Source organism: Rhagoletis zephyria, unplaced genomic scaffold (assembly GCF_001687245.7).
Source record: "Rhagoletis zephyria isolate East Lansing unplaced genomic scaffold, Rhagoletis_zephyria_1.1 Rzeph_scaffold_01348, whole genome shotgun sequence".
Classification (NCBI taxonomy): Eukaryota; Metazoa; Arthropoda; class Insecta; order Diptera; family Tephritidae; genus Rhagoletis; species Rhagoletis zephyria.
The window spans coordinates 109,264-123,085 of NW_016158432.1; the positions used below are offsets into that span (position 1 = coordinate 109,264).

At 36.2% G+C, this 13,822-nt stretch overlaps 1 protein-coding gene across 1 annotated transcript; it reads left to right on the forward strand.

Annotated features, from left to right (window-relative positions):
• Positions 1–5,576: 5,576 nt before the first annotated feature.
• LOC108363719 (uncharacterized) lies at positions 5,577–6,520 on the forward strand (the record flags this gene model as incomplete). The annotated part of the gene is made up of 3 exons (XM_017617167.1): positions 5,577–5,600; positions 5,632–5,985; positions 6,411–6,520. Coding segments are annotated over exons 1-3 (468 nt in total), but the record flags the coding sequence as incomplete, so codon positions are not given.
• Between the last annotated feature and the right edge of the window lie 7,302 nt (positions 6,521–13,822).

A 13,822-nucleotide genomic window follows, 5' to 3' on the forward strand; every position in this document is an offset into this window, starting at 1 on the left:
ATTTTTTCTTCTTCTTCCATTCTTGCTCACGTTTTGGCATTTCTCTCTCGCAATTGCACCAGTGTGACGTCACACAAAAGTTATTCTCAAAAATCCTCTCTGATCGGCGCAATCTTGTATTCTATCATTCTTGATGGGCGCGGAATAGCGGGATCCACGGGACCCACGGTAGTGATCTAAAATTGGCCGGGATGGGTAGTATCGGGTAGATCTGTAAAAATATGGTGTACGGGACGGAACAAAAATCATTTCCCGACACTCCCGATAAAACCGCAACCTCCGCAAAGTCACAAAATCTTCCTTAAAAACGATGTTTGAAATATGCACTTTTAATGTTTTATTGAGACGAAAACGAACAGCAAATCAAAACAAAATAATTGGAAGATGCTAGATTTTTCATTATTATTTTTATTATTTCATATTAATTTGAAAAACCCACGGGACCCGCGGTTCAATTCTGAAAAACGTCGGGATCTGCGGGGTCGGGATTAAATATTTAGTCCCGTGCCCATCTCTACTACATACTCAAGAATTTTCTACCAAAAATGAGCTACGCCAACGATGCAGACAAGTGTGCACGCCGCACATTCACGAGGTGGCGCGGCGCCTCAGCAGTACCGCTATTTTCCTTGGCAAATTTGATAGAATCAGCTATTTGCGTGACGTCAACAGAAATGATTTGTTCTCGTACAGTAGTTATGATAATTGTAATAGTAAAATTTGTTTACTCTCAAAACAAGCAGAAGGACCAGCAAAACATTGGCGTAAAATAGTTACTGCTGATTTCTACTAGCTTGGCGGTAATGAACGGCTATGAAAATTATTTTAATTTTGATTATATTTTTAAAGTCGTTAATATTTTTATGCGCATACAAATGTCTGGTTACACAGTTGAAAGTGAAATTTCCTACATACGTGCACCGCGGAAATAGACAAAAAGTAGTATCAGAAAGTTCGATTTGACATACATACATACATTCATAGTGTCTACATACCCATTGTTTTAACTTTTCACGTTGACGAAGAGTTTTACACGATTTTTTATTCTATAAATAATCTTGTGCAAGCCTAAAAAATGGTTACGATTAAAGATTAAAATAAAATTAAAACTTACAAATTTTTTTTTTTTTAATTTCTCATTTGAGGTAATATATTTTATCCGAAATTTTGCTTTTTCGCCCCCATCGCCACAATGAGTAAACAAAAAAAATCAAACCGTACATAGCTATGTCTTACGTCAGTATTTAGATAGCGTAACAATGAAAAAGTATGTTCTACATACCTACTTTAGATTACAATGTCCATTAACGGATGTTTGAAAACTGTTATATTTTGGAATACAATACCACAATTTTAGCAACGACGAAAACTCTACTTTACGAAAAGTTGAGAGCAAATTGCTAGCAACAGTCATTTCGATCTCTTGTCCCACTAAATGCCTAAATGCATACGAATTTACCAAATTTTGTTTAGACTTTCGGCCAGGTTTTTCGAAAAATTGGCCACTGTGCGCTGGAGAAATTTATCACAAATGTGTGAACGAGTTTCCATACAGTTGATTTACAAAGTTCACACAATAACAATAAAAATTTTACTAGCAGAAATTAGCAAGAGAGCCAAAAAAAATAAGAGCGGTAGAACGAGAGAGAGCTGCTAGTTTCTGCTGGCTTTTTGGGTTAAGAAACGCTTCCCAGCAGAAATTATTGATAATTTGTGATAATTATCTGTTAAGAAACAATGCTAATGCCAATGAATGAAATTCTCGATAACGGATGGCAGTCCAAAAGGCCTGTGTGCCCAACTTAGGTTCATAAATTAGCATTGTTATTATCTCCATATGTCGAGTAGGAGGAGAGGGTCGATTTCCATATGGCAACAGGAAGGGGCCAATTTAATAAAGTGCCATGTCAGTGAGAGGATACAGTTCAAAGAAAATTAAAGACAACCAGAAATGCTGCATTCGATTTCTTTTACATATGTACCTTAGGGCGGGTAAATTTTTTTTCGACATCGTTTTTTACAATTCGGATTCTACATAAAATTCTAAGAAAGAAAGACCATAGCTCTAAAATTAATTTCGGGCCTGCGGAATTTTAAAAGACGATATTTTTAATCAATACTAAGTTAGTATGCAGATTAATATATACTAAAGTTTTACGAATTTTTTTTTTAATAAAAACTTGTGCTTGGGAATTGTTTCATACAACAAAATAATTTCTGAAATCTATACTAATATGTACATATCGATAGCTTAGAGTGAAAAGTTGCTAAGTCCACTTTTTATGAAAACTCATATTTTGATATAGAGGCTAAAGAAATTGAATACGCATCGTTTCGAGAATTATAAAGGTACTTGTTTCATTTTTTCCTCTTCATAAGCAATAAAAGGAAAATTTGCTAAGTCCAAAAGGAGCACCACAAATCCAATAAGGCCAAAATAATACGACATCTTTTAATAAATATCGAATCCTTCTGATTCTTATGGAGTTTTGCTTTGCTTTAAACGCAAAATGTTTGATTCAAAGTATTGCGAAATAGTTAAGAAAATGGCTATAGGAAGGTTTTTTCCTCTCCTGTAAAATTTTTAAAATGGGACTTTGCAACTTTTCTTTCTAAGCTAGCGATATATATTTTAAAAGCCATATTTTCTATTCAGACATCTCGACAACGGCTCTACCGATTTTTTTGAAAAGTTGGACACCTACTGCAGACTTTCAAAGGATGGTTATAGGCTCAAAAATATTTAGATATATAAAGGGGGCGTGGGACCTCTCATACAAACCGAGTTTTTCAAACTGCATAAACGATATTTCACATTCTGCATTCTGCATAAACGATATTTCACACATGGATTAGTAGTTTAGGAGCTAATCATTGACCTCTCATACAAGCCGAGTTTTTCAAACTGCATAAACGATATTTCACATTCTGCATTCTGCATAAACGATATTTCACACATGGATTAGTAGTTTAGGAGCTAATCATTGACCTCTCATACAAGCCGAGTTTTTCAAACTGCATAAACGATATTTCACATTCTGCATTCTGCATAAACGATATTTCACACATGGATTAGTAGTTTAGGAGCTAATCATTGACCTCTCATACAAGCCGAGTTTTTCAAACTGCATAAACGATATTTCACATTCTGCATTCTGCATAAACGATATTTCACACATGGATTAGTAGTTTAGGAGCTAATCATTGATTCATCGGCAATTTTGCATAATTAAAAACAAATTAAAAAAGTTACTTTCGGTAAAAATATCAACATGAAAGATGAATTTTTGCACGTCAAAGCATGATTCTTCATTTATACAATAAGGCCCTGCTCATCTAAATTGAATACTAAACGTAGAAGTTATGAGTAATACAAAAATTTCTTTACAAATTTATGATTTGCATATTATTGAGTACACACTAGAGATGGGCATGGGACTAAATATTTAATGCCGATCCCGCCCATCCTGAAATTCGACTTTTAAGTCCCGAACCCGCCCATCCCGACGTTTTTCTGAATTTTACCGCGGGTCCCGTGCGTCCCGATATCTATCTTTAAAGCAGGCTACAAACGGACAACAAATTGAAACGATCGGATTCGGATCGGGAGATTTCAACGTGTGTGGCGTGGTTTGCAAACCGATCGAAAGTTGACATAAATGTTCATGTCTTTCAAATTAATTTGAAATAATAAAAATAATAATGAAACACTGGCATCTTCCAATTATTTTGTTTTGATTTGCTGTTCGTTTTCATCTCAATAAAACATCGTTTTTAGGGAAGATTTTGTGACTTTGCGGGGGTTGCGGTTTTATCGGGAGTGTCGGGAAAGGATTTTAGTCCCGTCCCGTCAACCATATTTTTACAGATCTTCCCGGCCAATTTTAAATCAGTATCGTGGGTCTCCCGGGTCCCGCTATCCCGCGCCCATCCCTAGTACACACCTTTTACTACAATTTTGAATCTATCTCTTATCTATATCTCAGAAATGGTAATCCTTAGGAAGGCAAATGTTAGAACAGTTTTTATAGATAATGGTATGACCTACAATTTCGTCTCACCTATTTTTATGAGACACCTTACCGTTTTGCTGGAAAATTCAAAAAATTAATTTATGTGACTTTTGACCTTGAATTACTTTTTTTTGCAGACGTGAGATCGATGGGGACTTTTGACATTTCAGTTTTAATAGTGTTCGCAACATTCGTACCAATTGTCAGCTTTATGCGAATTATTGTAAGTTTACCCCTATTTTCTTAGCTAACTTGTCTGAGCTATTGATTTGTAGCGCCACCTTGCGGTTTTTTAAATAAGAAATAGATATCAAAAATTAATTATTCTTATCAAAAACCCCCAAATACCAATTTCTATAAAAAAATATAACATTCGTAACACTTTAGTAAATATTAATCTGTTTAAGGGGCGTCCATAAATCATGTGACCACTTTAGNTGATGACAGATTTTAGTTTATTAAAAGTTTGTAATAGTAATGCATTATTGTATTATGCATTTCAGAACAATAATAAAGAAACGCCTCAACTGAACGACAGTTCTACCCCCGCAATTGAACCCGACTGCAGCCAGAGTGAAACCGCAGACGTAGTTCAAAATAGCAAGGACTCTGAAGAGTTTACTACGCCAATTTGTCGTAATACCCCAGCGCAGGACGTTCTGCGGAATCAAATTTCTTTACTGAAAGCTGAATACAATGTGGCATTGCTCCGTGGAAAATCAAACGAAATTTCTAAAATCAAAAAACGTATTGAGTCTTGTAAAAAACATCTCCGAAGAAAAAAGCTTCACGCTATTCACTCCAAAAAGCATAGGTTAACTCTTAAATCGAAACTAGCAGAAATAAGTGCAAATAATGTCGACGCAGCCAATGTAACACATAGTACTCCAGTCCGTCCTCGTATTGAATGTAAACAGCCTGAGTTACTCAAAACAATTGTCGACATAGCCATGTTTGGTGCTTCTCCCAACGAACGTCGGCGAAGTGAAATTGTACGGAGTTGTCAAACCTTAAGCGACCTTCATGAAAAATTGTTACATCTCGGTTACCAAATATCTAGAAGCGCGACATATTTGCGATTAATGCCAAAAAATTGTAAAACGTCGGAAGGAAAAAAGCACGTTGTTACCGTACCTGTTAAATTGAGTCGGCCAGAGGCTGATCATCACAAAAGCCATTTGGACCAGCACTTCTGTGTCGCTACAATTAGATCGTTGGAAACGCTAGCAAGTATTCTAGGCCCGCTGCAAGCATGATTTCTATCGCAAGATGATAAAGCTCGTGTACCAATAGGTTTAGCAGCTGCTAACAAGCAGGCACCTGTCTTAATGCATATGGAGTACCGCGTTTCGCTTCCTGATCACGATTGGATGATAGCCGCCAGACACAAGTTGATACCTAGCGTTTATGCTGCATGTGTAATACAAAATGNCGTCGGAAGGAAAAAAGCACGTTGTTACCGTACCTGTTAAATTGAGTCGGCCAGAGGCTGATCATCACAAAAGCCATTTGGACCAGCACTTCTGTGTCGCTACAATTAGATCGTTGGAACCGCTAGCAAGTATTCTAGGCCCGCTGCAAGCATGCTTTCTATCGCAAGATAATAAAGCTCGTGTACCAATAGGTTTAGCAGCTGCTAACAAGCAGGCACCTGTCTTAATGCATATGGAGTACCGCGTTTCGCTTCCTGATCACGATTGGATGATAGCCGCCAGACACAAGTTGATACCTAGCGTTTATGCTGCATGTGTAATACAAAATGGTGAAATAGGACGTCCGGAAGCAGTAACCTACTCTGGACCATCTTATATTGCCATCAGAAGTGGAAAGCACTCGTCATCGACCGCATCCACACATGCATTTGATTTTGAAAAACTTATCACATTAACTCAATTCCGAAATGTCATAAAAGATAATTGTGGACGTGTTAAGCCGGTTATTTTTGTGTCTTCTGACGGAGGCCCGGATGAAAATCCTAGGGGGGTTGGGTTCGCATAACATCACCATAGATCACTATNTATGGAGTACCGCGTTTCGCTTCCTGATCACGATTGGATGATAGCCGCCAGACACAAGTTGATACCTAGCGTTTATGCTGCATGTGTAATACAAAATGGTGAAATAGGACGTCCGGAAGCAGTAACCTACTCTGGACCATCTTATATTGCCATCAGAAGTGGAAAGCACTCGTCATCGACCGCATCCACACATGCATTTGATTTTGAAAAACTTATCAAATTAACTCAATTCCGAAATGTCATAAAGNGACCGCATCCACACATGCATTTGATTTTGAAAAACTTATCACATTAACTCAATTCCGAAATGTCATAAAAGATAATTGTGGACGTGTTAAGCCGGTTATTTTTGTGTCTTCTGACGGAGGCCCGGATGAAAATCCTAGATACCCCAAGGTGGTTGCACATGCAATTCATCACTTCCAAAAACATGACCTCGACGCTATTTTTATATTCACAAACGCACCTGGTAGAAGCGCCTTTAATAGGGTTGAACACAGAATGGCTCCATTAAGTCGGGAATCGGCGGAGGCNCCGCATCCACACATGCATTTGATTTTGAAAAACTTATCAAATTAACTCAACTCCGAAATGTCATAAAGGATAATTGTGAACGTGTTAAGCCGGTTATTTTTGTGTCTTCTGACGGAGGCCCGGATGAAAATCCTAGGGGGGTTGGGTTCGCATAACATCACCATAGATCACTATGGGGGTAGAGGGTCCCAAAATGTAAAAAAAAAATGATCACGTGATTTCTGAACGCCCCCTTAGCATCAATTAAAGATATCATCTTTTAAAATAGCGCAGGCTCGAAATTCACTTTAGCTCTATGGTCTGTAGGACTTTTTTTCTTAGAATTTTATGAAAAATCCAAATCTGCTAGGAACGATGTCGAAAAAAATCGATCCATACAAATTGACCCGCCCTAATGTACATACATGTACATACATATATGCATACATACATAAATACATGTATACATATGTATATCAGCAAATACATAAGTAAAGGTGTATATTTGAATGTAAACGCCTTTAATAATTCAAGTGACGTGGTTAACAAATATTTGGTAAGCTCTAAGAAGTAGTGGCTAACGAACTAGATTAAGGCCGTTGACAGTTTTGGCGTATCGAACATCACAGCGGAAACATGTGGCACGAAGTTGTAAAATCAATTAACACGACTTAATAAAATTAGGCGAAAAAATACTTATTCTCTTTTTCTACCACTTCATCCCAATTGGGACTTTTTCATGACAAGAAGTGTATGCACATTTTGATAAGCAACGTTTATATTGGATATTAAAAATTATTGTAGCCAAAACATCAAAAACCAATTAAAGGAGCGTGTGCCTGAGCATACGGGTAAGTCAAACACAATGAAGTCGCTGATATGGGCCAATTTTCGGCTTCTCTTCAACAATTTCCAGAATTGAAACTCGTGTGTCTGCACCGATCGAGCGATGTTTCCCTTTGTTGTCGGCATATTTGTTTCCTTACAATTTATTCATGATTGATCGCACAATTATGACTTAACGCTTTCGTAAGTCACTACTGCCAACGAATATGGTAAAGTAAGTAAAAGCCAAAGGTGCAATGCATTGGTTTCTTTTTCACCTCTCTTTTTTGCCTTATTTGTATTGGCATTTGGTTGATCAGGCTGCATTTCTGGCCTGTTAGACCGGTGGAGGCTTAATTCCGCTTATCTTTTCAATCCGAGCGCTATCAGTTGCCTCGCCAGATGTGGAGAATTCGCTAGAGAATGTTATTTTAACACAATTGACGTGTGCTCGTAAACTGCTTAGAAACGGCGGTTGCCATCCGCAGTCAACCTCGACCACCGGCCAACTATTTACTACCGGTAACGAGACAACTTCCGTTGCGTGTATTGAAATGAACGACAACCTTTCATTATAATCTTCATTCACACCCATCCACATCTCTGCTTCTTTTTTCGAGTCGTGTGGTATTTCATGAAATATGATTAATTATCGTGACAACACTTTAATTTGTAATTTAGTATTTTTTTATTTGTTTCAATCAAGCCTTTTTACCTGCACCACTATTGAGATGAATATTCAATGTTTTTAATTTTAATTTCCATGGCAGAGATTCATGAAAGCGAAAAAAAAACTGTTATTTTTAAGTTAGTAATAGGGCTTAGTTGTTAAAAATATTTTAAGCCATATTGAAAATATCGCCAAACCTATCCTCATTACCGCTAATATAGCTAGACTTAAATAAAGTGCCTCCGAAATAAAAAATAATTTGAAAACCTTGTTTTACGTGAGTGATGGTCAGTGGCGGATAGAGACTGGCGACTGGGTTAACTTGTTAAATAAGGTTGAATTAGCTACAAAAAAGTAGCATGATTTTTTCAAACAGCGGCATTTTCGGGGTTTCCATATTAGCAATTTAAAAATTTTGAACAGAAAGAGTATATTATAAAGTATGTTCACATTATCGTAATTTACCGGCCATTCATAATTCATAAAAAAATAAAGCTGAAATCATATAATTTTGCCATGTAAAATTAGTCAGTAAATGCGAAATTCGCGAAAATTCAACCAGTTTCAAAAATTTGCTATCAAAATTTAAAATTTTTTAATCAGATTTTTTAGAAAAGCTTTGGGCATGCATTTTTATAGCCAATTTAATTCCAGTATAATAAGGTACAAGTTCGCAGTTGTCNTTTGGGCATGCATTTTTATAGCCAATTTAATTCCAGTATAATAAGGTGCAAGTTCGAAGTTGTGCATTTTCTTCGATATTTAATTACAAGTTTTTTAGAACATAAATAAGTATTTTGTATGAAAGAAAATGGTAAACGCCTCCAACCAAAAACGATCTCCAAAAGTAGCGCGAATTTTAAGGTACTTCAAACGTTCACTTTTTGTAGTGAGATTGAGTGAGCTATAAAACTTCATACCAAAAAATTTTCTGTCAGCCTGGTACAACGCAGCCATGTTTTACCCGGTGAAGGGTTGAAAAGCTTTTTTCTAAAGTATCGTTACTAGTTTGAAGTGTGGCTAGAATGCAGAAAAGTTTGTTAATCAATGGAAAAAAATATTCGTCGCAGTTACCAAGAGCATCACGTTGCACACAGGAGTATTTGTATAATAAAACCGGTCAAATTTCAGATTTATCAACTTTGATAAAATTCTCATTAAACATATTATTATTCTCAGTGTAATTAGACTTTTAATATTAAAATTTTACCTCGAAAATAACCCGAGTGAGGGTGGAATCACCCTACTATGCATGTATGGATATTTCTACATATGTATCTATGTATGTATGTATATTTAAATACATATCCTTTTTTTGCCAATTAGTTAAATTTGTATAATCGATCAGAGCCGAACCGGTTTTGACTAAAAATCATGTTGTTTCAAAGCGCAGATTGATAGGAAGAGTCAACTAAATATGTTTTTCTCAACACAACTTTTAGCAATATTTAAAAAAGGGAGAAATATACAATAGCGTGGGCCGAAAATCCGCTTTTTTATTTAGAATTTTGATTGGTAATAGCAAAAATATGCTTCATTATGCTCTAAAAAGTCTGTGGGCAAGATTAAAATTTTTGGTCAATTTCTTAGACTCACTCAAGCCCATCAAATGATCTCAAAAAATAAAAATTAATTTTTTACTAAAATTTCAATTATCTAGTATTAGTCCTACATATTTTGGTTTATGGACCGTTTTGTAGAGAATCGAAATAAGGTAAGAAACATTTTTTTTACCACTTGAACTTTGATGGACTTGGACGAGCCTAAGATATTGACCAAAAATTTTAGTCTTGCACACAGATTTTTTTAGAGCATAATGAACCATATTTTTGTTATTACCAATCAAAATTCCAAAAAAGCGGATTTTCGGCCCACTCTAATATACAATGAGCTTTATAGTGAGCCTTATCGTGAGTTTTGCCCGAAAACATATTCGCCCGATTTTTTTTCATCCGTCCATAGTGAATACACGGAAACGGAAAGTGGCTGATTATCAATAAAATTCAATGTAGTTATGTATGTATATTTTATTTTAATACAACTAATTAGTAGAGTGAGTGCAGTAGGTTATGGTCGTTGTTCTGGTTATGCAGTTACAGTTCCATCACCAAACTCAATCGAGACTCTTGCGTCCCTTTCGCGCACGTTAGGGAATGTGAGCTACCTATGTATATGCGAGAAGAGCAAGAGTAGGAGCTTGGGTGGGTCACCCCGAATTATTCGGTTTAAGGGAACGCTGAAGTCAGCAGCGTCTGTTCAAAAGCTGGCGTCTGTCGGCTAGCAGCTCGCTATATGTATAAAATTTAATTCCACAAATTCCCCTTGTTCTGGTTGTGAGCTGGGTTTGGGGCCTGCCATGTAAAACAAAGTGTCCGTGAGAAGGAGAACCTAGGCCCGGATGAGCCCTCTTCTTTTGATGATGGCCACGGCAATAGTATTTATACAACTTCATAGATATAGAGCACCGAACTAAAATATAGTATCTCTGCTAGCTTGGTCACGTCGTACGAATGCACACAAACGCTCCAGCCCTGAAAGTATTCTGCTAGTGAAAGACGCTGGTGGCTTAGTGGTTAGAGGTGCGTACAAGCACCTCGTAGGAGGTGGGCTCGATCCCTGATCCGAGTAACATTTAAGTTTTATCTAAGAGCGGTCGCGCCTCGGCAGGCAATAGAGTCCACCACGCCAACTGTGTCAATGAATTTCCATTGATTTCTTGGAAAGTGAAGACAGTTGTGGAATCTGTAGATAATTATAGAACAAAAATACACTTTGGACGGTTTTTCGAAATTGCTCTTCGTTTTTGTTTTTTTTGTATTATAAGAATATTGCAGTTTTTGAGAGAAAAATTCGTAACTCGATAAAATTTGAGAAATTTTTTTTCAGAGTTGCTGAAGCTTTTCCCTTTACGATAGAAAGATTTGCAGGATAATATTTGCAAAACAGTTAATTCTTTAATAACAATAATTTAAACAATTGCAGTTATTTATATATTCTAGGCCCGCGATTGCAGTGAAATTTTGGCACAATATACTCTAAACTCTTGTTTTTAAGTTTCAAAAGGAAAAAATTGGTCTTTCCAATTTTGTCAGTCGCTATCGATTTTTTTGTCACCTTTAAGCATTGAGTAAATAGCTATTTTCATTTAAGCTTGTGTGAGTGATAGCATTTTTATGTTAATTAATGAATAATTATACAAGTACGTACATTATTTAACGTATAAATGCTATCACTCACACAAGCTTAAATGAAAATAGCTAATTTAATGCTTAATAAATATAAAACAATAAGTAATAATCTTACAACGTTTATCAAACAACGTAAAAAATAAACGTTGTAAAATAACTCTTATCCAGCAACGTAAAAAATTAACGTTGGGAAATAACTCTTATCGGCAACGGAAAAAATATTTCTCCTGCATAACAGTTATCAGGCAACGTAAAAAATAAACGTTGGGTTATAACTCTTATCGACGAAATAAAAAATATTTCTCATCTAATAACTGTTATGGAGCAACGTTTTTGCTATAAAACTTATAACTGTTATGTCCCTGGTGCAAAGCAGTTGCACGAAACTCTAAGCCCTTTATAGCTACCAAATTTCGTGAAAAAACAGCAAGAACTTATTATTGCTTATATTAAAGGAACTAGCCCAATGCGGGCTTGGTTTCCTTGCTTCGCTTTGCGAACTGTCAAAAATTATTTGGAATATACTAAAACTATGAAGGCTGGCCAAATGGCAGCTTTGCTTCATTTGCTTTAAGCGCCTCAAAGTTTAAAATTGGCAAATGTTTTATTTAAAAGCGTTTTGTAGGCTTTTGACAAGGGGTGTGTTCCCGTTCCAAATGAATTTAAACAAACTGCTTAAACAACAAGTAAAAAAGTCTAAATTCGGGCGGAGCCGAACATTAACTACCTACCCGGCGATAGTATTAAATATAGTTTTTTTCACCTTTCCAAAAACTACCGCATATGATAAGCATAATAATGTTACTTATTTTCAAGGGATTCTTGTTAGTATCAATTTTGAGTAAAAAAGCGTCCCTAAATTTCGAATTATCGAATTTCAAGCATTTCTGAAATTTACCGCTACATGAAGAGTGGGCGTAATTTTAGGCCGATTTCGATAATTTTCAACGTTTTGCTTTTAAGTGGAACGCACAATAATCGTACCGAGTTTGGTACAAATTGATCGAACGGTTAGCGAGGTACACATATGTGGTTATAAGTGGGCGGTGCCACGCCGATTTTGCAAAATTTTATCATAGACGTATTTTTTGCTAAACACCAATAGCAAACACCAATAGCTTCAGTATTAACTGATTTATCGAAGATTTCGTATTTTTCTAAATTACCGTTATATGGAATGTGGGCGTGGTTATTGTCCGATTTTGAAAATTTTCAGTCGTTTGGTATGCTGTACCAAGGCCAACAACTGTGCCAAGTTAGAGAGATTTTGGTGGAGCGGTTACCAGATATACGCATGTAATCATAAATGGGTGTGGCNTTCAGTCGTTTGGTATGCTGTACCAAGGCCAACAACTGTGCCAAGTTAGAAAGATTTTGGTGGAGCGGTTACCAGATATACGCATGTAATCATAAATGGGTGTGGTTAAAAATGATAGTAAATATCAATTTTGAGTGAATAAGCTTCAATAGTTACTAAAATATGGAAAATTTCGTATTTCTGCGAAATACCGTTATAAGGGAGGTAGGCGTGGTAATTGTCCGATTTTTCCCTTTTTAAATACCATTCCTCCTACGCTGAAAAGAAATCCGCATACTAAGTTTCGTTAAGAGTTCTCAGTTTTCACTCGTCGTGTGCATAGACGGACTGACGGACGGTAGTGTTGCCAGATTTTTTCCAGCCATCCGGACAAACGCGCAATTTGTCCCAAAAATACGGGATGTGGCAACTCTTTTTTTATTTATTGTTAATAATGTTCGTTTAAAAGATGAGTCGATCTTTACAGATACCTCATAAATAAAAGTTTCAAAGCCCCCACAAAGTTCACAAAAACTAATTAAACTTAAAAAAGTGTTTATCAAAATTTCGATGTTTATATATAGAGTTTCTAGAAGATTCCGTGCAGATTTATAGCGCATTCAACATTAGTATAATAAAGTGCAAGTTTAAAGTCGCTAAAAATTACCATTGATTTTTTGGGATTTTTTTCGTGGAGGGTTTTACGCATTTTCTTCCATACAAAATCGGTTTTTTTCATGCGTTATATGGAAGAAAATTCGAAACACCCTCCACAAAAAAAAACTAAAAAATCAACGGTATTTTTTAGATATAGTTCTCTTACAGAGTTGCTTGCAATGTTGAGTAAAAGTTTACAGGTTGAAATGAATAATTAAATTTTCGAACATACGAAAAAAATCTTGTCGCGGCGGACATTTCAAATCTAATTCAAATACGGGATGTCCTGGCAAATACGGACATTTGGCAACGCTAACGGACGGACGGACACACAGTCACCGCTTAATCGATTTCTTTTTTTCATTCTGATCATTAATGTATACATTTGTCTACCTATATCTATCTCGATTCGTTTTGGCTGCTACAAACAACCGTTACGTGGACAAAGCTATAATACCCTTGTGCACAAGCGCTCCACAGTGGTTCGGATCGCAAATCTAGCTGGACGAAACTATTTAAACAAATACTCATTGATGGTCCTTACCCCACTTCTTACCTAGGTGATTTTTGGGTCGCTGATTACGAATCTGAAGTCACTTATCAAAAATTCAAAATGGCGGACGAAAATAAAAAAAAATCGG